A 24077-nucleotide genomic window follows, 5' to 3' on the forward strand; every position below is an offset into this window, starting at 1 on the left:
TTTTATAGAATGAATTTAGCTACTTTTGTTCTCAAAAGTTTCAACAGGCGCCGGAAAAAATCTATTTCTTAGACTTAGATAAAAGCTTTTAAAAAAGGTAACATCATCATCATCAACAACTTTTATCAACAGGGAGGCTTGTCGCGAATCCTGGGCTGGTCTCCGCCTATCTCCCCTATTCGGATGCATCTGCCCCAATACCCACATGAAGAAACGTTGCGACCGCATCTTCGCCTCAATCAACCACAACCCATGCGTTCGTAAGTACTCATTTCTACTTGGTATCTATTGGTTTTGAGTGAGGAAATCCTTCTTTTTTTAAAACTGGATAATTTGGTCAAATCTTTTGTCTTTTTCTTTATTTGGCTATTAAAGCTGGCAGCAGGCTATACCACCCATAAACACAATGTGAAATAGGTGACAGTGTATTATAATAAAACGCGAAAATGTGTAGTGATAAATCCAGTAAAAAAAACTAATTTGAGAACTTTTATGTACTCCTTAATCTCAAAACGGTTGAATAGCAAAAAAATATTGTTGTGTTCCACGAGGTCTATTCCAAACTTTTAACAACGTCTAACATTTATAAAAAAACACATAAACATATTGCTACTAATCTAACTAATGTCTTTACAAGTAAAAGGATTTAAACGCGTATTACATAGATAGTAAGTTGTCTAAGTCTACAAAAACCAATGATGCTGAAAATAATACAATCGGTAAACGCTTTGTAAAAGATCTAGTTACTTTTACAAAGCGTTTATTTTTTTACTGACTTTAAACCTTATAAGTTCCTAATGAAAAAAGAAATTAAAAATTGTTTGCTGCATGTATCATACAAAACACAGCGCAACATAGAAGCTAATACATAAATGCTCTTAGGACATGTAGATACTCTACGTACATACATTGCAGATTATAATTTTTCCATCTTTAACTTAAGCTTTGGTTTCCTCACTCCGATGAAGACACTATTTTCACCTACTTAGAATCTATTTTAGAAAAATATTAAGGAACTGAACGAATAAATGAAAGATTTATTTTAACTGCAATGCCTCGAGTGGTCTTTATTGATTACTCTGTATCTGTGCCTTAAATCAAATCAAAATCAAATCAAATCTCTTTATTGCGGAAACACAGGTAGAAAAGATGATACAAAACAGTTCGTGTCACTGTGATCTGTCTTCACAAGACGTACAATAATTCAGTCAGATATTTTTTTTTCATTTTGAATTTAAATCATTCAATAATAAAATTAAAAATCAAAATTTCGCCTTAATTTATACTTAATTAAAAATAATATATATTTAGCAATAATGTCATCAATTAATATTTAATAAAAATAAAATATTGTCCGATTAGTTTTCCTATTTTTCTCACTAGATGGCGTGCTGCCGTATTAGAACGCGCTTTAGTTATTTTTATGGTTTTTTTGTATAGTGTTTGACAATTTATATATGTACAGTCTTTAATACAGATTTCTTCGTATTCCGAGTTTCATTATTGGACCCAGTACGGCATTGTCTAGGTAGCCATTGGTCCTTTGAGTCGGGTGTGTAAGGTAGAATTTCGCGTGCAGTGTAGTGAAGTGTTAAGTGAATGAACTCAGGACTTAACGGATTACAGTGTGTAATTAGAGTTTCTCATTTCTCGACCATTTTTATTTCTCGGAGCACGAGAATTCCCGACAACTGTTTCCCGGGAATTCTCGGGTTGTCGAGAAATATGGATTTTTTTTAAATGTGTGGGATTTAGCAATAAAACTACGCTTTTTACGCAATATTAAACACAACATTTATTAATCAAAAACATTAACTATAGAAAACTTTAATCAAGCGAACATAATAAACTCTAGTGAGATCTTTTAATCATTAGGTCTACAAACAATTAGGATTAAATAGTCTTTTTCTTTGGAAAAAACAAATAAAATATCTTCTTAAAACAATGTCATCCATTATGGCACCATAACAAAACTTAGTTAGTACCTAACATTACTAAATAATACACAACAGTACTAAATAATTTACTTTAGTCTCTGTCTGTACATACTACAAACTTTTCTTTTCAATTAGGTATAAAAAATAACAATCAGACTAACTTAACAATTACGAGTAAGGTACCTACCTTAATTTAGTCTTTGTATGAATCAACCATTAAATATTTGTTATAAATGGACAGTCTTATCAGTAAACATCAGTCAGAACCTAATTAATAATCCTATTCTAATCATGTCAATACAATAAAAACTTAGATCTTTACATACTTAATAATTTACTTTAGTCTGTGTACCACAAACTTTTTAATTATGTAACATAAAAGGATAATTTTTCAATTAGGTATTAAAATAATCAGACTAGCTTAATAGTGTACCTTAGTTAAGTCCTTGCAATAAATATGCCCACTAACTTGTCTATTTACTAAGGAAATAAGCCTTTAAAAACAAAAGAGCATTTATAGCATCATCTGACAATCGGTTTCGTATTTTCGCACGTGCAAGCGCGTTATTAAGTTTTTAATTATTATTACTGAATTTCTCGATTTCTCGACTTCTCGACCACTGTTTTCTCGTCTCGAATAAGGCAAAATTTCCCGGGAATTCTCGGTTCGAGAATTCTCGCAGAGAAACCCTATGTGGAATGGACTTGGTAACCGTGAGTAGACTCTGAAAAAAATACAAGTGTTTTAGGACTTAGAATAATTTCGTAGTGATTAAACTTAATAAATTTTACAAGTGTTAAAAAAAAGACTTAGAAAAATTTTCATAGTGATCTTATTATTAACTTTAAAATTTTGCAAGTGCTAAAGACTTAGAAAAATTCCACACTGAACTCTGATTAACTTTGAAATTTTACTAGTGCAAAAGACTTTGAAAAATTCATTGGTGATTTATAATAAGAACTTTGAAAAATTTACATATGTTATAACAGTTGTGTATGAACTATTTTGTCGAGAACTTCAACTTGTGTTAATTTCTATAGAAATTTCTTATTTATCTGCAACATAAATACAATTAACAATGGAGAAAATTAACCAATTACTCAGTCTTCAAGATGAACGAATGGAGTCTATTAAAAAAGCTCAGGTTAATTATGGTAAAACTTCAAAGGCAAGAATCACACCGAGCTATTTAGACACACGCTTGGAAAACTTAGAAGCGACATGGAATTCATTCAAATCATCTCATGAGTACCTAATTTCAAACATTTCTAAGGAAACTAGAAAGACATTGAGTTACTTCTTAAGCGATACTTACGACACTTGTGAAGAATTATACATTATGTACAAAAGCGATTTAAAAACAAAACTAAGCGACTTGACCGCTACTACACACACATCTGCCTTACAAGAACCCAAGAAAGCAACTACCGAAATCAAGCTGCCACATATCAAACTTCCACAATTCTCTGGCAAATATACTGAGTGGACATCGTTTCATGACCTCTTCAATTCCATCATACATACAAATCAATCCTTAGACAACGTACAGAAGTTACATTACCTTAAATCTAGTCTGACCGGTGAAGCTGAACAGCTGTTGAGATCTATACCAATAACAAACCAAAATTACAGTCAAGCATGGGAAATTCTGAAAAACCGATACAATAATAAAAGATTCATATCCAACTGCATTTTCAAGAGATTATTTAATATAAGAAACATAACGTCAGAATCAGCTTTTCATATCAAACAACTACTTGATACTACTGTCGAATGCTTAACCTCGTTGAAGAACTTGGGCTTGCCTGCAGACCAGTGGGATACTATCATAATTTATTTGACAGTTTCAAAATTAGATCCTGAAAGTCATCGCTTGTGGGAGCAAGGAATCTCGGCTGAAAGAGAGGATTTTCCTTCATTTGATACACTAAAACAATTTATGGAAAGCAGATTTAGATCTCTTGAAATGATAGAACCTGCAACTAAGACAAATAAGAGTAAAACATTTCATGCTACTGTAGAATCTGGTTCGTGCGCATTCTGTAAAGAAGATCATTACATTTACCAATGTAAACAATTTGTAAAACTACAATACAAAGAGAAACATGACTTTGTACAAAACAATAATTTATGCTTCAATTGTCTAATACCCAATCATTCTGCAAACAAATGTATGAGAAGAACGTCATGTCGGATATGCTATAAAAAACACCACTCTTTGTTGCACCCGGAGAAGAAAGAAGAATCTGTAAGGGAAGAAAAACATAAAGACTCAAGCACAAACATAGTATCACATTTTGTAAATCAACCTGGTCAAATACTTCTAGCCACAGCGCTGGTAGACGTGACGTCACGTCATGGTCAGAAACACGTTTACCGCGCGCTCATTGACCAGGGCTCACAGGCCTCGTTCGTCACAGAAGATCTAGTTCAAACGATGGGTTTGAAGAAAACAAAAATCAGCGGCGTGGTCTCAGGATTGAGTGAGGGAAAACAACTTCATACTAAATACATGGTTGAAGTACAACTACAGTCAAGATACAACCCGAACAACACTATCCTGGTTAAAGCATACATTCTGAAAACAATTACAAATTACTTACCTACACAATCAATCACAGTTTCTAACTGGCCTGAGCTGGAGGAAATAACACTAGCAGATCCCACATTCCATGTTCCGAATAAAATACACCTTCTGCTAGGAGCTGAAGTATATAGTGAAATCATAGAAGCTGGATTGATGAAGAGTCCATCCGGGATTATAGCGCAAAAAACACAACTGGGTTGGATTCTTTCGGGCGATACTAACAACACAAAACCTGTAAAACAAAAACAAATTATTAGTTTACATCTATGTGTATGTGAAAATGAAATACTAAGAAAGTTCTGGGAAGTAGAGAATGAAATACTTACCTGTGAAAGAAAATTAACTAAAGATGAGAAAAGATGTGAAGAGATTTACAAAGAAACTACAACTAGAACAGAATCTGGAAGATACAAAGTACAATTACCGTTTAAAGAAGGGATAAAGACACCGGTAGACAAATGTGGGATGACAAAAGATATAGCTACTTCAAGATTCTTACAACTAGAGCGAAAGTTAGAACAAAACAGTAAACTAAAAGAAGAATATACAAAGGTCATCAAAGAGTATGAAGATTTAGGTCATATGACTTTAGCTAAAACAGAAGAAAGGGATGTGATATACTTACCTCATCATGCAGTGATCCGTAACGATAAAGACACAAGTAAATTAAGAGTCGTTTTTGACGCATCTTCAAAGGGTTCTAAAGGACAGTCACTGAATGATACACTGCTTACTGGACCTGTATTACAAAAAGATTTACGTTCATTAATAATACTTTGGAGACAACACAAAATAGCTCTAGTAAGTGACATAATAAAAATGTACCGTCAAGTCTTGATTTCCGAAAATCACTCAAATTATCAGCGTATCATATGGAGAGACAATCCTCACGAAGACTGTAGATCCTACAACTTACTTACCGTCACATTCGGTACTGCATGCGCTCCATTTCTTGCTGTTCGCACCTTATTTCAAGTAGCTGAAGACGAAAAACACAAATATCCATTAGGAGCTGAAATTGTAAAGTCCTGTTTCTATATGGATGATTTAATGACCGGTGCACATGATGATATTCTAGCTACAGAAATATACAAACAAGTAAATGAACTACTTCAAAGAGCAGGATTTATATTGCAAAAATGGTCTAGTAATTCTGACAATTTACTTAATACGATACAACAAACAAAAGATCAACTACAACCATATGAAATCAAATTTGACAAAATCATAAATATTCTAGGGATATCATGGGACCGAAACGATGATAAGTTTAAAATTGCCGTTAACTTACCTGAACCGACTTTACCAATCACTAAAAGAAGCATACTTTCAGATGTAGCACGCCTTTTCGACCCGTTCGGATGGCTTGCTCCAGTTATAATACGCGCAAAGGTGTTAATTCAAAAACTATGGCTTTCCAATGCTGACTGGGATGCCCAGATACCAGACAATCTTCGAGAAGAATGGTTAGAGTTTCGAAAACAACTACTCACCCTACAAAACATACAACTAGACAGGTGGATTCATACTCACCCTGACAATGATAAAGTTGAGCTTGTCGGATTCGCAGATGCATCAACTTTAGCATATGCCGCAGTTTTATACGTGCGAGTAATTCAAGGAGATGAAGTCCATGTTACAATATTGGAAAGTAAAACAAAAGTGGCACCTCTGAAACAAATCTCTGTCGCGAAACTTCTGGCTGAAGCAACAAATATATTGAATATTCCAAAACACAACGTCTATGCATACACTGATTCGACTGTTGCTTTAGCCTGGATACAATCACAACCTATTCGTTGGCAAACATTTGTAGCCAACCGAATCACAGAAATTCAAACTCGACTAGATAATGATAGATGGAACCATGTAGCATCTGAAGAAAATCCTGCTGACATTGCATCCCGTGGTATTGTACCCTCAGAATTAAAAGACAATCAGCTGTGGTGGAAGGGACCTCAGTGGATGAAAAGAAAGACAATTAACACAAATAAGAAACACATACCAGAAACAAAATTAGAAGAAAGAAAACAAACTACAAAGGCATTTTTTAACAAAAAAGAAGAACACACAATTTTAGAAAGATTTTCTACGCTAAAAAGAATGCTTAGAGTACTTACCTTTTGCAGAAGATTTCTCAATCTGAAAACAAAAAAAGAACTACGGGAAAAATATCCTACTTACCTTACCGCTGATGAAATGAAGACAACTCTTGACTCTTGCATAAGAATGATTCAGGAAACAGAATTTGCTGAAGAACTTGAAGATCTGAAAGAAAAAGGAAAGATTAAAAAGCGAAGTAAATTAATATCACTCACCCCATACATAGACGAAAATGGATTGTTACGCGTAGGTGGCAGGTTGCAAGCAGCTAAAATAACACATGATAAAAAACATCAAATAATAATACCAAAGAATACTCACCTCGGAGAGCTGTTGATCCAGGACGCTCACGAACGTTTGATGCACGGCGGAACATCCTCTACCATGAATTTGCTTCGATCCCGGTATTGGATAATAGGCTTGAAACCTTCAGTGAAAAGACACATCAGTAATTGCATACGATGTATAAGGTACAATTCAAAACCAAAACAGCCACTTATGGGCGAACTCCCAAGTGTACGAGTCAACCCAGGGAGAGTATTTGAAGCTTGTGGTGTTGACTTTGCAGGTCCTATTCAAATGAGAGTCTCAAAGGGTAGAGGACAAAGGTCTTCTAAGGGATATATTTCATTATTTGTATGCATGAAAACAAAGGCGATTCACTTGGAAGCAGTGAGCGACCTCACTACACCAGGATTTATCGCGGCATTTCGCCGATTTGTGTCACGTCGAGGACACTGTTTAGATATGTGGAGCGACAATGGCTTGAACTTCGTTGGTGCGGCCAACGAACTGACACAAATGTTTGGTCAAAGTATGTCTGGTGTAGTCAAAGAGATAGCGGAATTGTTAGAGAACGATGGCACGAGATGGCATTTTATACCACCAAAAAGTCCCAATTTCGGGGGGTTATGGGAATCAGGTGTGAAGTCAGTGAAGACGCACTTGTTAAAAACAATCGGCGACTCAACACTAACATATGAAGAGATGTCGACCGTTCTTTGTCAGATAGAGGCGTGCCTCAATTCCAGACCCATTTGCCCGCTCAGTGATCATCCGGCTGACTTGACACCATTAACCCCAGCACACTTTTTAGTAGGAGAACCGTTGATCCTATTACCTGAAAAATTAATTAATGTCAATGAAATAATTAGTCCTTTACAACGCTGGAAGCTTACCCAAAAGATGACTAGTAGCTTCTGGAACAGATGGTCGAAGGATTATCTCCACAATATGCAACAACGAAGCAAATGGCAAACTAAGTCAGAAGCACCCAGATTAGGTGACTTAGTAATAATTAGAGAAGACGACATGCCGCCAGCAAAATGGTTGTTGGGTAGAATAACTGCAGTACATCCAGGACCAGACGGAGGAGTTAGAGTGGTAACATTAAAGACTAAAACTTCAGTTCTGAAACGCCCTACATCAAAATTAATAATGTTACCTCAAGTATAGAATACACACCAAGATGGTGAACCTAACCAAAAGGAAAGGTAGAAGAGAAGAACAGAGTTCTTGGCGGGCGGGATGTCCGATTAGTTTTCCTATTTTTCTCACTAGATGGCGTGCTGCCGTATTAGAACGCGCTTTAGTTATTTTTATGGTTTTTTGTATAGTGTTTGACAATTTATATATGTACAGTCTTTAATACAGATTTCTTCGTATTCCGAGTTTCATTATTGGACCCAGTACGGCATTGTCTAGGTAGCCAATATAATAATTATGTCACAATATCTTTTAAAAAGTCATTGACGCTATAATAGCACTTATCAGTTAGTAATAATTTTATTTCCTTTTTAAATGTTACTATGTCCAATTTTTTTAGATAATCCGGTAATTTGTTAAAAATAATAGGAGCCATACCAATCACACTCTTGCCAAGTATAGCAGTCTTATGACCTCCAGTTGCCAGTTCTAGTTGATATTGGGATCTCAAATTATTTGGTCTCTTTCTAGTGTCTATTAATTTTTTAAATAAGTGCGGATTAGATTTAACAAAAATAAATCTTGCCTTTATCCATACATCTAAAAATATGTAGATTATAATCGTTCAACGAGTTTATTAATAAGTAATCCCATCTTTATTAATATGAATGTAAGTAATTTAGCTTCAGTATGACTTCAAATACACACACACTCACAGATCAAATATATGTTCAGGAGTACTTAAGAACTATTTTCATTAGAGGAATCCATAGCTCTATTATACTGAAGTATCATTCAATAACTTGACGTAATGGGTTCACAGTGGGCCGCATTGTGTCCAGGGCTGTCTTTAAAGGGTTAAATTTCACATTTCTGATCACGTGGTAAGTCTTCTTCTTCTTCGTCGTTACCTTTTCCCACTATTACTTCTGTCAGTTGCCATCTCACTGGTTATTCCCTTTCTCCTCATACTATCCTTTACGCCGTCCATCCATTTCTTTTTTGTTCTTCCCTATTTCTTAAACCTTTCACTTCCATATTTAAGGCTCTTTTAGTAACGTCTCACGCGGTAAGTGATAATGACAAAAAACAACCTGTTCCATATAAATACTAAGTTTTATTTATTGAATAGTCCACTTGTAGTATGGCTTTTTACAGTTTTTACAAGTGCTAATTTTTTACAGTTTTTACAAGTGCAAATTTTTGAAAAACCTTAAAAAATTGAGAAATATCTCAAATAAATACTACTTTTTCACCTGGCGTAAGTCCCGGTAACTTCCTCATCTCTCTGGAGTGGAACCCAAAGTTCGCCTTTACCATGATACTGTATTGGGTAAGTCAGGTTTCTACACAAAGCGACTCCCCTCTTACCCTCCACAGCCTTTTCAAGGGAACCTAGTCCATTAGATCATTTTAAAATATGACTACTTCCAAATCTCTTGTTACAGAATTAAATTTGAAAATGCCGAATACCACACGGCAGTATCCTATTCTCAAATGGAAATCAATTTACAGTAACGAAATCTTGAGAGACATTTCATGTCTGCCAACAAATTTTATACTATACCTCTTCTTTCTTACAATGCCACAACCCTACCCTTGATTCAATATAAGGAACGTTTGATTCATTTCTTATAATCTGAGTTGTTGGAGGGCCGCCCCCACCATCCCTTCCCTAATCCCGGGTAATCCCCGGATGATCGCGGCCGCGTCAACTTTCAATCTTCCTTAAGTCCTTTTAATTCTATGAATGGATCGTGACTTTTTACTTTCATCCATTGTGTGATAACTAATTGTTTGTTAAAACGCTGTAGAAACTTTGTAAATTAATGTAAGATGATGATGAATCATTTTGTTGCTTGTTTGACGCAGTTGTTTTTTTTACCTCAGAATTAGTTCAGAGGTCCTGGGTTTTCACCGGTCAGGTCATGATGGCAAAGGAATTTTTCTCGTCGCCCTGGTCTTTGTTTGCTTATCTGTGAGTAAGTAAGATGTTACTTAAAAAATAAATAACTTTCTAAGCCCAATAGTCGCGACTGTAAATTGTTTGTTAGATAGTCATAATTTTTCAATAACGTATTGATTGATTTACAATACCGGATATTATTTGCACAAATCGTAATACTTTTATCCCTTCATCGTCTCTTATATGTACTCTTTAATGAGGGACACAATTATTTTCTTCTAGTTCAAACTTTGTATATTTTGAAACTAATGTGGTTTCCGACATCAATAAAACTAGTTCCTATAGATATCGTAAAAGGCAACTAAGGGATAGGCTTATAATCTTGGTATTTTTGTTGTAGGGGATGGGCTAGAAACCTGTTTTTATCACTAAGCCAAACAGCTGAACGTGGCCTATAAGTGTTTTCAAGACCTTTGGCTCCGTCTACCGCACAAGGAATTCAAACAAAGGAAAGACGTGATTTTATGTATGTATGTGTGTTGGAACTAGATTTTGTTTCAATCTTCTTTTTTACCTAAACATGGCACGAATTCTAAGAAATGTCGAAGTCTCATCCAGGAAAAATAAATAAGGCATTTTCTGAAGGCATTTGAGGGAAGTTATCAAATATTTATCGTTAATATTTTACTCGAACGGAAATGCGGAGGTGGATTTCAGCTCAGACCTCTAAAGTTCAGCTTTCCTTACCCTGTGGTCTCCAACACCTACTCCATCTTGTTTATTTCTTTATCAGACATACTTGTTCCTTTTTCCTTTTCCAATTACATAAAACTTTGTTGCCCGTCAACGCTTCAAGGCTTTAGCAGACGCAATACTTTTATAATTGCAATTTTACTATCAACTCTTTTATACAAGTAACTATCGGTAAACGGTAAATTAATGTGACGTTTAGGTCAAACTCGCGTTTACTTGCTCGACGCGTTTGACCAAGTTAAACTTGCACTAACTCCTCAAGCCTCTTTTCCAAATGGGTAGGCAGAGATCTTATCTTTTCAATTGCATTAAGCATTAAGTCAAGCTCGTCGATGTATAAATACTAAAATACCTTTTATTGTTTTCTTGACCTGACCGTTCAACAAAATGTCCCCGATTTAATCAAGGTAGGTACATACGTTCGTGTAGACCCATAACCAACGTCTATCCATCCAATAGTTTACATACCAACGTATCCGTTAACAATAGCCTTATATATTGATCTTAAAGTATAATTTTTATACAATATATATATTGTCGTGTCTGCTACACACGTAAGTAGTAACTCCAAAACATCAATAAGGAAAATATCGGCAACTTTGCCATTACCGGGCAAACTGTGCGCATAGTCGCAAAGTCGCTTCTATTGTGAGGAATTGTTTAAGCTATAACGTTTGTTTGGCAAATACATTTGCTCATTTAGTGTATTTCAATGTTTTTTTCCGCTATTCTCTGCTGTAGCCCTCAGAGAACTGCGTGGAGTGAAAGAGGATGTGGTGACCAAAATAGAAAAGAGTATGTTGAGATGGTTTGGACATGTCGAGAGAATGGATAAGGACAGGCTAACGAAAGGAATTTATAAGGCAGAGCTGACTGTAAAAGTGGGATAGGGCCGGCCTCGTCGAACTTTCAAGGACCAAATTTCGAATGTCTTGAAAAAGGAAGATGTTAGGGGTACCCGTAATCGTCGAATATGCATGAAAAGATTAATGAGTGAAGAGGAGGCGGGACAGGTCTGTTCCACTTGCTACGATCCCGTAGCAAGTGATGGTATGTATGTAGCCCTCAGATTCTCTCCATTCAGTTTGTACATACAAACATACATATATATATATATATAATCACGTGTATATCCCTTGCGGGGTAGATAAAGCCAACAGTCTTGTAAAGACTGATAGGCCTCGTTCAACTGTTTGGCTTAATGATAGAACTGAGATTCAAATAGTGACAGGTTGCTAGCCCATCGCCTACAAGAAGAATCCCCAGTTTATAACCCTATCCCTTAGTCGCTTTTAACGATATCCATTGGAACGAGATGGAGTGGTCCTATTCTTTTTTATTGGTGCCGGGAACCAGGTACGTATTATTATTTTATCTCAAACATGAACCCATATAGATCAAATGAACTAAGCAAAAAAACATTATAATTCTCTACGAAACGAAATGCTTGTGTCAAATTGAAATTGTTCCCTTACAAATAAAAACCTTTGGATTTTCATCGCTCATCTCGCAAACTTGAGGAGTTGAGATTGGAGCGTGGGATTAAGGATTAGGAGGGCTTACATCTTCAGCAAACAAATATAAATAAAAGATGCAACTCGAGACTCGTCTGTACGTCCGCGGATTCTATAGAAATTAAAGATCTCGTTTCTATGAGTTGTTATTAAGATTTCAGATTAAGGTTGGTTCTTTGTTAAATATTTTAGGTTGCTTTGAGTAAATTAATACCGATTTTACATTATAGCTGGACGATAGATTGGGAATTAGAGATATAGAAATTCATTAAAATAGAATAAAATGAGACGGCTAACCCATCGCCTAAAAAAGAATCTCAAGTTTGTAAGCCTATCCCTTAGTCGCCTTTTACGACATCCATGGGAAAGAGATGGAGTGGTCCTATTGTTTTTTGTATTGGTACCGGCACCACACGGCACTTAATCCCATTTACTCCCTGCTTAATCCCATCCCAATTCATAAATATATCATATCATATATCAAATCATATCGGCAACTCGTAACGAGAACTTTCACAAGAACGTCTCTTACGTAACTAAGGTACGTTTGGGAGGACTATCCCTACTCAAATTTTCTTATTGAAGAACATATCTCAAGTATTATGTATTTTTACTTAATTATCATACATTCATTCATGCCCTTAACACGACCGAAAATCTAAGCGTTCCACTCTCACTACAGCAAAACATATTTTTAAACCCTTATCGTAATAAAACAAAAGCTGATTTCAAATATTAAAATCATTTCTCGAGATAAGCAACCCATTTAATATGCACGGTGTTTAAAAGCCTACTCAAACCTTCTTTCAGGTTATATTTTCAGATCTTTTTCTAAACGGATCAAAAAAGACTTAAGCTAAGAACCTAGAACGCTGAAAATTATATTGATAAGCAGGTAGTCGGAATATAACATATCATAGTACTTTATTTTCGGTAGAGAACTGGTTAGTCAATGTTATCCGACAAAAAAAAATTATAATGATTTATATTATTGAGGTTTTCGAAGTGTTTTTCTTGAGATTTGATATTCCTCGTGCGGTATAGAAGTGTACTAAAGAAGATTTCCCAAAATTCCCGCGGGAACGGAAATTGACAGGATTATCGTTTTTAAAGTTTTACAAATCACATAATTTTTATGAAGGCTGGACCTCCTTCGATGAAATAAAAAAAACATTTTAGGTATATGCAAAATATTTACGGCGATCTTCAGCGGTTAACGTGTTTCTTTCATAATTACGATAGAGATAAATAATAAAATGTTAAGGGGGATTATTTTTCAATCATGACCTGACAGGGGGACCTTATGGTTCCTATTGTATCTACTTGAGAAGTTCATGTGACCTTTACATAATAGAGTTAATACCATTGCCTACGATAGAGTATGGATCACTGCATTCTAATCGAGTGATCCTCCCACGCCAAATAACATTATGATCTCCCACGGTATTATTAAACTTTCAATAGAAATTTCGTGATCGATTTTAAAATCGAGTCCGTCCGCAGCTCCACTCGCGTAAAATGAAATCAAACAGTATACATACATACTTATAATCACGTCTTTAACCCTTGCGGGGAAGACAAAGCCAACAGTCTCGAAAAAACCAATAGGCCAACGGCCACGTTCAGCTCTATGGATTTATGATGGAACTGACAATCCCTTAGCGTTATCCATGGGAAAAGTATGGAGTGGTTTTATTCTAAAGTGCAGAAAATCACACGGCACATAGTTTGATAAAAATGTTTTTTTTATTCGTGCTTAATGCAAATTCGCAAGTCGTCTATCTCCTTACAAAGAAAAACGTTAGCAAAAAGTATTCGCAATGGCGAACTCTGTTTCCGAACGATAATTTGTGTAACTCCCAACAAAACTAAGTGCAAGTCAACACTTAGTTATAAGTGATAAAGTTTTTCCGGCTGTCTGTTTGTTCTCAATGCCGAGGCAAATATTTGATGGCCGGTAATTGGAGTGCGGTATATAACTTCCCCTTGTTGTAGGGGAACAATTAATTGAAAATATAATGGGAATTATTATATAGAAATAAAATAAATAAGTTTTAAACCGAGCTTGCATGAAGAGAGCTATGAATGTGGACGAAGCGAAGGAAGTATGCAGAGATCGTGGCCAGTGGAAAGATGTAGTCGCTGCCTACCCCTCCGGGAAAAGGCGTGATTTTATGTATGCATGTATTATATAGATTTTGGGAGTTTGGGGAAAAAATATGACCTCCTTTAACATTTAAGTGGAGCTGAATATGATTCTTTAGAGGCGGACAGAGCTTATAATCATAAAATTCCAAAGCAACGTTAAGAAATAATGACAGGACATCGCCATAAAAAAAATCACGAGGTTCCCTTACATTTTGAAAGAGAAGCATGTAACAAACATGTAAAACATACTCCAAACTATAATTTTTCTCATTCATTCAAATCATTCATTCATTCAATCAGGAACGCGTTCAATAATACTAAAAAAGTCATCGTTTATACACACCCTTAAATACACTAGGAATACAAAGGGAATGATTTTGTGGATTTCCGTGAATTTCCGTGCAAACGCTAGACGAACCGGATAGAACAACAAACAGTTCGTTTGATCGGTAATTTTATGTAAATGTATTACAAGATAAATATATACATATATGGAAATTACACACGACAATCTCTAACTTCCATCAATGGGACATCCGACTGGCCGTTAGTGAATGAAATAAATGAAAGATTTATTTGATCAACTCAAGGTACACAAGCTTCTTAAACACTAGATTTCATTATATTTCCGTTAACATATATACTTAAGTTAAACAGTTATGTTTTTTATGTGTATCTCGTTCTCAGTTTGACATACATACCTACATATAATCTCGTCTGTATCCCTGGCGGGGTAGACAGAGCTAACAGTTTTGAAAATACTGGTAGGCCACGTTCAGCAGTTTGGTGATAGAATTGAGATTCAAATAGTGACAGAATGCTAGCCCATCGCTTAAAAGTAAAATCCTAAGTATGCCTTGCCTATCCATTAAGCGCCTTTTACGTCATATATAGAAAAAAAGATGTAGTGGTCCTATTCTTTTTTTATTGGTGCCGGGAACCACACGACACTTAAACACATGGGATGTATACATATAATCACGTCTTTATCTCGCACTGGGAAGACAGAGCGAACAGGCCACGATCCGCTGTTACTGACACAAGTAACGATTTCTCTTGATTGACTTGCACTTGCGCACACTATGGTTTTATTGTCGCCATTTTTAATACATTATTTAAATAATAATGAATGTAGGTAATCTTAATAATAAAACTTACTAAAAGAACTCATTGTACGCTTGTATAGCACCGTATAGTTGCAATCTATTAACATAATCAATAGTAAGGGGAGTCGTGTCAAAGAGAAATCTTCAAAAGGCAACTTTTGTAGTACCTTCACAAAGGTGGCTGAATGGGTTTCCCTCTTTTTGTTTCGTTATTGTATAGGGTTCGATTGGGACCTCCTTAAATTAATGTTTCATTGATGTTTTCTTGCAAGCTTTGACGTAATTTTTTTTTGGGATTCTTTATTTTGTTTGCAGCAAATTTGATCATGAACTTGATAGTCTGGTAGCCAAGAATAGTTTGTGCCGGCTACTTCTTATTCCACGCAGATGTAAATGACACCATAGATTTTATATACTTGAGATTTTTATTTAAGGCGATGAGTTTTCAATATGTCACTAAATTCTACCTTTACGTCATGGTATAATTAATAGTTCAAATGGGAAACGATGCTCTTACAATAAGGAAACCTCAGGGTGATGCTCTTACCGTAAGGAAACCATTAGGGTATTAAAAACCTCTCAATTTACCGTTCACATAGCAATTTCGGCTACCTTCTTTTAGTGGTTCCTTAAAATTAAATATAAATCCATAGTTTATTTTCTCAATAAGTAGTTTCGGCTTTGCTAAGCCTACCGATCGATAGGTGATGCAAGAATTTAATAAAATTGATTCCATTATATTCAAACCTATACAATATCAGTATTCACCAGATGTATCAAATTCTTTTCTATTCACCATACAATGAAGAGTTTGCAAAAAATAACAGCTAAGTACCAACATTAAGTTTCCAGTAGTTCAGAACAGGCATTGTCACTCGGCTACTACATTAGTTTCAACAAAGCTATTGAAAACAGCGGAACAAAGAGCTGGATCGAAACTCCATGTAATGTTTAGGGTTGTGTGTGTGTTTTAAGGTTTAGTACTAAAGCTTTGCATATAAGAGTCGCCTTCATTGCAAAAGACATTGACGAAATTTAATCAAATCGTAAAACGAATTAAATTATAAAAGTGTTTCTAACAGTAGCTATTCAAAAATCAGAGAATCATTTAACCAGTTTTAACATTATGAGAAGGCGAAATGAACGCAATTCATACTCCTTAAGCACCTTCGGATACCTCCAATATGAATATAGGCAACCCTGAATGGCCGACGTGGGAACACATCCAACTGTTCAAATTACTTTCCGTAAGTTGCCAGAGCGCTGAAAAATACTCAAGTTTGGAAAATACCTTTGGAACCGTAAATTATTGTTGCAGAACCTCGGTAAAAGGCCATTGTTAAGATCCATTATTTTATTTTAAACTACTAACCTACTCCACGTTTTCAGATGTAGAATGTGAATAATAATCTAACTGTTTTAAAGGTAAAAATGTTTTATATATTTTATACCTACCTAGCAAATTAGCATCAATAGAGTTACTACGATATGAATTTATTTCTTTTAATTTCCTCACTCAAAACCCGCAAATGATGTCGAGATAATAATTATAGCTTTAAGTGTTAATACTAGCAACGCAATGGTACACGTTATAAAAAGTGACACCAACAAACCTACAGCAAATATAATTAAGTAACAAAAGAGGGCCAACTGAAGAGCCCTGTGGGACACCAACTATACAAGCGCCTAGCTTTTAGCATTATATTAATTTAACCAAGTGTATTTAAGTGTAAGAAAGTTACTTTGTTAGTAAACCATTTATTCAAAACTAACAGCCTAAAATTAACTACATAATAATCATAAAAACAGTAACACTACACTATAAAACGCTTATAAGGAGTATTAGACTCAATTTCAAATAGTCGTCAAAGTGTTATTAGTTGTTTTTATTTTATTATTTTCTGTTTTTCTTTTTGTTTTTATACGTGCCTTTTGGTTTTTCACACCGATTAGATGCCTAGGCCTTAGGATTGACTTAGATCACTACTTTACCACACAAGGCTGTTTACCTTTATGTTTCACCAGACACTGAGCTTCTTTTTAGTTTACTCCTGACCTCACACACCGTACATATGCCCGCAGTTACCTCAACTCTTGGCTTTCAACACCTTCGACCTTCAGTGATGGTCTTTGGACGATAGAAATTGTCGTCGGTTCGGCGAATGCTACCCTAGATTTCACTACCTCATCTCTATAATCTGATCCCCTTCAAAGGACTGCAAATTTTTCATATTAGTCCTTTGAAGGTGGTCTTTGTGTGCGGCTCGCGAGCACGGTTGGTGGGTGGAAGTAGTTGTTGGTAACGTGGTTGTGGGGCAGCGGCGGTGTGGGGGGAGTGCGAGCCGGCGGTCCGCGCGCTGTTCGAAGCACCGCGGAAGCCTACCGCCCGGGCGCCCCCTCTGACCCGCTACGCCGCGCCCGACGGTACCATCCTGCTCCTCACCGTGAATGGAACCAGGCTGATGACTCGGGCCGCCGCCGCCAGCTTCCTGCGCGCCGCCCTCCTCTCCCCGCGCCCCCCTCGGCCCCGCCATGGTGAGCCGCCGCCGCACCCTCTCTTCATCTTCTCTCTCTCTATGTGTCTCTGGATTCCGTCGCCTTTCGCACTGCACGCTTCGCACTTCGCTTCGTAAGGTAGGAGCGTGCTTGGCTGCACCATCGATGACGTCAACCGAGTGCAATCTAGGTGTTTTAATATCGCGTTTTTTTTCTAACACTACATAGTTTCTTACATATTTTTAAATACGGCTTAAACTATGTAGCTTACTTTTTCAAATACAATTTATATTCAAGGGACGTACAAAAGGCAAACCCAAAATATAAATAACTGTTTGGTAATGTTAGATTCGGAATTAGTTTTAGTAATATTCGCTCCTACTTTATGCATGCATGTTTGTGAATGAATGCTGTTTTCCTTTTCCTTACATTCCATATATATGTATACCACTATCGACTTTCATTTGAACAAAAACTAATTCTTATAATTCATCTTGAAAGTCTATAATGGAGGAGGATGAAGTTAGCACGTCTGCATGTTTTCTTTCTGCATTCCTATTTTCTACGATCTCTATGGTTACTGCGCGGCATAGATTTGGCTTTAATATAGTTCGTACGGGACTACCATTCAAAGGCTTTGCTATTGTTAAGACCGGGACCGATATTTTCAAATTTTCAAATTTCGAAATATTTGCCCGTAAGTGTCGTAATATTTGCCAATATCGTTGTTGTTTCGTCGTTTTCTTTATCGTTAGTAGGGCTTGATGTGTCTAAACGATCGGCCGGCGCGATTGCTTCTTTCGGAGTCCCGTCGCGCTATGCTCGATCGTGGAGCTTCCCAGAGCTAAGCGTTTCGATGGATGAAATTCCAGTAAAGCTGATGTCGGACCGACGGACCGCGAATCGAACCGGATCCGGTGTGACGTCATGGATCAGCGGTATGTCCATAACGCAGGATGGAAACCTGATCGCACCGGACAAAATTATGAAGCACCTACAGCGATATGCGAGTCCCCACATCCATGAACATCATTATCACCACCGAAACCATGAGCCGGGGGGGAGCGAAGACCCCCTGTATGCTACCAAGACCGTCTACGGACCAGGATACATTGATGAAAAGCGTACGTATATTTAGTAATCACTTGACGTCGACTCATCTCACATAAATTGTATGTAATTGGATGGATGAGATTGTTATACTTATGAGAGCATATTTAAAAAAAATACTTAACTATTCAGTATGAAGGATTTTAAATAGGTATCTTTAAAATAATCGAAATTTTAGTTAAAATCAATTCCAAATTGTATCCCTGTCTCATTTTGACAAATGCTGGATATATTTAATTATTTTAAAAGGAAATCAGTCGACGTCACTTAATTAGGTGGTACTTAAGATACACTAAACAGTACAACCATAGATATCGTAAGTTACACTCACATGAGGATTTGTATAGCTCTAGAAATTGGTTTAAAAAAAAAACACGAGTGATGGTTTGTCTTTTAGCACCTAAAATATTAAGTGCTCTGTACCCCCTTTTTCAAAATCCAGTAATAGAGCACTTCTAGTTTAGACTTTCCACTTCTGAATAGAAAACATAGGTAACTAAGAATAAATAATGAAAAACACGAAGTAAGCTTTGCGTAGACAAAGGACTTAGAGGGGTTCCTAGAAAATGCTTTAGAGCCCTTGAGATGAGTCCCTCCCTAGAAAATGCTTTCCTTTATCCTTGTGGTCCACAGTAAACCTTAGCAGATTTAGTAGTTAAGAAATGATTTAGCAACTACGCTTAGACACAAATACGGGGGGGCTTTGCAATACTTGCTATACATGAAAGATTTTGACCAATTAATTTAAGTATGTCAGACTTTGACGAAAAAGGAAATTGTTTAATGGATCTGCTTTAAATTTCAAATTAAATATTATATTATTATTTGTTATTCCAATAAACAATTTCCAATAACCGTAGTTAATCTTTTTTATATCAGATACAACATATATTTATTGACTACCAGTCAAATCTTGTATCAGCATGGTCAATATATAAAGTCGCTTGTATTTTAATATATGTAATTTTCATAAAATCCATTGGCAATTCATTGTGTTGATCACACATTGCAAAAGGTTTTTGATAAAATTATAACACGTTATCATCATATTTTTGACACATTTGTAAATTAATCTTGTCTTGGCATGAGCATAACGTAATACTTGTATCTATAATATCACTTTCATGAATTAATATCCAATATTTTATGTTTCATTTTGGTATACCCAAATTTTGTTTTATTTATTTTCATCTATGTATTTATTTTATGAAAATGAGTATCATTATGAATTCTGTGTAAATAAATACTTACTGACTTTAACATCGATTAAAATAAACAATGGTATCTGAATAAAATTACTCATCATAAATTAATTTGAAGGTTGAAAGACATTATAAATATTTAATGACCTAAACTACACATGGCATTCTCACCTCAAAAACTTGACTAACACCAAAACCCAAACCAACAGAGAGGATTGGCAAAGAGAACGGTAAATCAGGTGATGAGAAGACGGCGCTGCAGTCCACCTGTCACGTGGCCTTGGACTACTGCATCAAGGACGCTGAATGCATGAGTTCCCTGACTCCAGTGCTGCAGAGATGTCCCGTGGACAAGTGCGACCGGGAAGGGTGCATGGAAGCGGTCAGGGGCTTCTACGGGAAACCAGACGTGCATTGGAATACAGAGATCGCTTTCTGCCTATGCAAGTGAGTAATTTTAACTAACTTCCAGTAATGGTTGACTGGCAGATAATGCTTCTAGCATACAATCCGCCAATTGTGCGATACATTTGTATTTTGTGCAATGAAGTTTTAAATAAATAATTAAATATAGGCAACTATTATTTTGTAGTCTTCCCAGTGGGCCCACCGTGACGCTTAGCTTTGTGCTTCAGAATCCGGGGTCGATATCAAGTCTACTTTGTCCTTATAATTTATACAAAAACTTTTATGATATATACTCCTCTTGATAAAGATGTCTTTTGGACAAAACTAAATAACACCAAAAACTACAAAATAGTTAGTATAAAATATTTCTTAAAGCTTGGTGTGAAGTAAATCTTTAGCAAATCTGATAGTATTTAGTTTATCGAACGTATCTTGATCAAATTAAGGACGTCCTGGTAAAGGGTCTGGTCAAGAGTACCCGAAACGAATGTGGATGAAGCAAAATAAGTATGCAGAGATTGTGGCAAGTGGAAAGATGTAGTCTCTGCCTACCCCTCCGGGAAAAGGACGTGATTTTATGTATCTATGTATGTTAAGTTTGTATCACTTCTATTTAAAGCAACGAACAAATACAACAAGATAACACTGTACCTAGTTAACTAGCTCAGTTTGATCGGATCCAGGAAGCACATTCCAAAGTCAGACAACTACAAATTGGAAAAATATCCTGTTAAATTCAGCGTTGCAAGTCTATGTTAGTACGATGATGATTTAAGCAATGAAATGGTTCCAGGAAAACTGACAACCGCGATGACTCCTGCATGAACGCCCAAGAGCGCCTGCACCCGTCGTGCGCCCAGCGACAACCGTTTGGCACGCCGATGCCCGCTTGCCATGTCGTCGCCCACGTCTGCCGAGAAGATCCTGAATGCAGGTCAGTAATCTCTTTTCAGGAATCCAAAAGCTCTTCCAGGATATATGACAATTAGGAAGGTTCCGGCTGGCGCGCCGCTGCCCTTTTGCTACATCCTCACTCCTCCTGTATCCTGAATGCAGGTCAGTCAATAAGGATTTTCAAGAGTAGTTAAAAATTGATTATCTATGAAGAGTAGAGAGGGCATAGACCACAGATAAGAAATAAGCAGAGTTTTTGAGGGTAAAGACTATCTCATCTTAAAAGGCGCTTTTAACCAAAGCGGGTACTTTAGTGACCCACTAGCCCAAGAGAGTGCCATGGTGGTGAGATGCCAGTTTACGTGAGTAGGTGCGTGGCCCACATGACAGACCAGCTTTTCGCAGCCAGACTTCATCAAAGAAAAGGAGCAACCAGGAGATATGGCAGGACAACTATTATATTTAGTATACTTCTTCCAATGATAATGTCAGTCCCATACCTAGCAACAATAGACCAGTGGTCATTTATATGACAAATCCAACACAATTCTCGAAACTGTCTTAAAATAACGACAAAACAGATGAAGCACATTTCAATCTTTGACGAACGCACTGTCAACATTCTATATTATGACAGTTATGCCAATTCAAATTGAGAAAACGGTTTGCCAGTTCTTCTGTACCGAAGAAAATTTTTGTAGAAAATAGAATTTAAAGTGTCTTAGCAGCACAAAATTATCTTTGTTGACAAGGGAGGCGAGTGAAAAAACTGACTGCTGGTAACACACTTATATATTTCTCAAAGCAATATAGCGAAGTCGCAACCCTCTCCACACATACATATACATAACAATCTTCATCATGAGGTGACTCAAACAAACTTTGAATCCGTGGATTCTTCTTTGAATAAAGATTTGTATCCATGTTCTCCGAGTAACTATTCACTCTCATCTTTGCGTGTGCTTCTTTCCCGTTGCATTCCGCGCCACTTTGTTTAGAGGCCAGATTATAAATGACTGACAAATCATGGAATTATAGACCTGTCCTTGTGCCTTTAGCCTTACCAAAAATTCTGAGGTTTTAAACACATAAGTGGTTTACGGTGAAAACAGTATCATCGCTCCGCTAAGCGCTGGACCATCTGACTATCGAAGTCGGGTTAACAAATTTTCATAGCGACTTATGAAAAAAGTTCTAATTACTTTCGTATAAGGTCTCTGTTCTATACTTTCGCTATTCTATTGGGCTCGATCAAGACACAATAGCACAGCGGGTCGTCACAATGGAAACTGATCGTGTTATTATTGGGGTATGTCCGACATCGATACAAGAGGTCTAATCGGATATATTATAATTAAACTTGTGTTATATATTTGATCGCCTTATTTTTGGCTTTCGATTAAAGGTCATGTTCAGGATTGCAATAATCCCTGCAAACTTCTTTGGCTTCAAGCTCTTGGTACTCTTGACCTGACCGATTTTATTATTTGTATTGCTAGGTCTAATGATGTAAAAAAGATATTTATAACAAATACATATTGCGTCTTTATGACTTACGGAGTGGAGCAGAGAGAGCTAAATATTCACAAGACTCGAAGGCTACGTTAGTTTAATGAATAAATTTATAAACCGTGTGGTTTCTGGCACTTTAAATAGTACACTCCATATCTTTCCTATTGATGTCGTTAAAGCCGACTAAAGGATATGCCAGATTCCCTGTTGTAGGCGATGGGCTAGCAAACTGTCACTATTTGAATCTCAATTCAATCTTTTCAAGGCAGTTGGCTCTTTCAACGCCGCAAGGGTTATAGACGTAATTATATGTATATTTGTATATGTACTGGTATGTATGAAATTCACAAATAGTACTATGGATCTTTCCATTTATCATCCTTCACTTATTTTAAAGGCGATATTTTCCTGTATAAATATTTCTTAATCACCGAAAATCCAAACTAATATCTTATCCACACCGTAAGAAATAATGTCACATAATTGGGCCAAATCGATACTATCGTAATGTCTCTAAACAACACGAATTATTTATCGACAAAACCATCGAAATAGAACTTCTATTTGAACGGATATGAGTGATTCGTACACGCGTAATTTCGAAAATAGAACGCATTAATTAATCCGACCGAAACAAATAGCCGATCATTATAGTCCGAGTTGCTTTAACAAGACAGCTGTTGAATTCGGCAGCATTGATGGGCTTAATGCGAAATAGGTGGGTAGAATTGAATTCTGTTTGCATTGAGATCTAAAACTGATGGAATATGCATAGGTATGGTGGTTTGTTTCTACGGTGTTACTTGCTTCTTTTAATTTACGCCTTCTTTTGATGGTTGTTGAAGAAAATGCTGCAGTGCAGTTTGTTACGGCTTCTTCTGCACTGACGGAAGCGGCAGTTAACTTAGTTTTAAGTAATTTATTTGTCATCAACAAATGTAAACAAGACTAGACAACAAATGATATATAACAATT

At 36.3% G+C, this 24077-nt stretch overlaps 1 protein-coding gene across 1 annotated transcript in view; it reads left to right on the plus strand.

Annotated features, from left to right (window-relative positions):
- LOC106141454 (uncharacterized) overlaps window positions 1-24077 on the plus strand; it is a 48791-nt gene that overhangs the window by 15321 nt on the left and 9393 nt on the right. The window contains exons 5-8 of the mRNA XM_060951451.1: window positions 133-260; window positions 18849-19100; window positions 20498-20735; window positions 21490-21630. Coding sequence (XP_060807434.1) covers window positions 133-260; window positions 18849-19100; window positions 20498-20735; window positions 21490-21630 — 759 coding nt within the window. The remainder of the gene's footprint in view (window positions 1-132; window positions 261-18848; window positions 19101-20497; window positions 20736-21489; window positions 21631-24077) is intronic.

Source organism: Amyelois transitella, chromosome 25 (genome assembly GCF_032362555.1).
Source record: "Amyelois transitella isolate CPQ chromosome 25, ilAmyTran1.1, whole genome shotgun sequence".
Lineage (NCBI taxonomy): Eukaryota > Metazoa > Arthropoda > Insecta > Lepidoptera > Pyralidae > Amyelois > Amyelois transitella.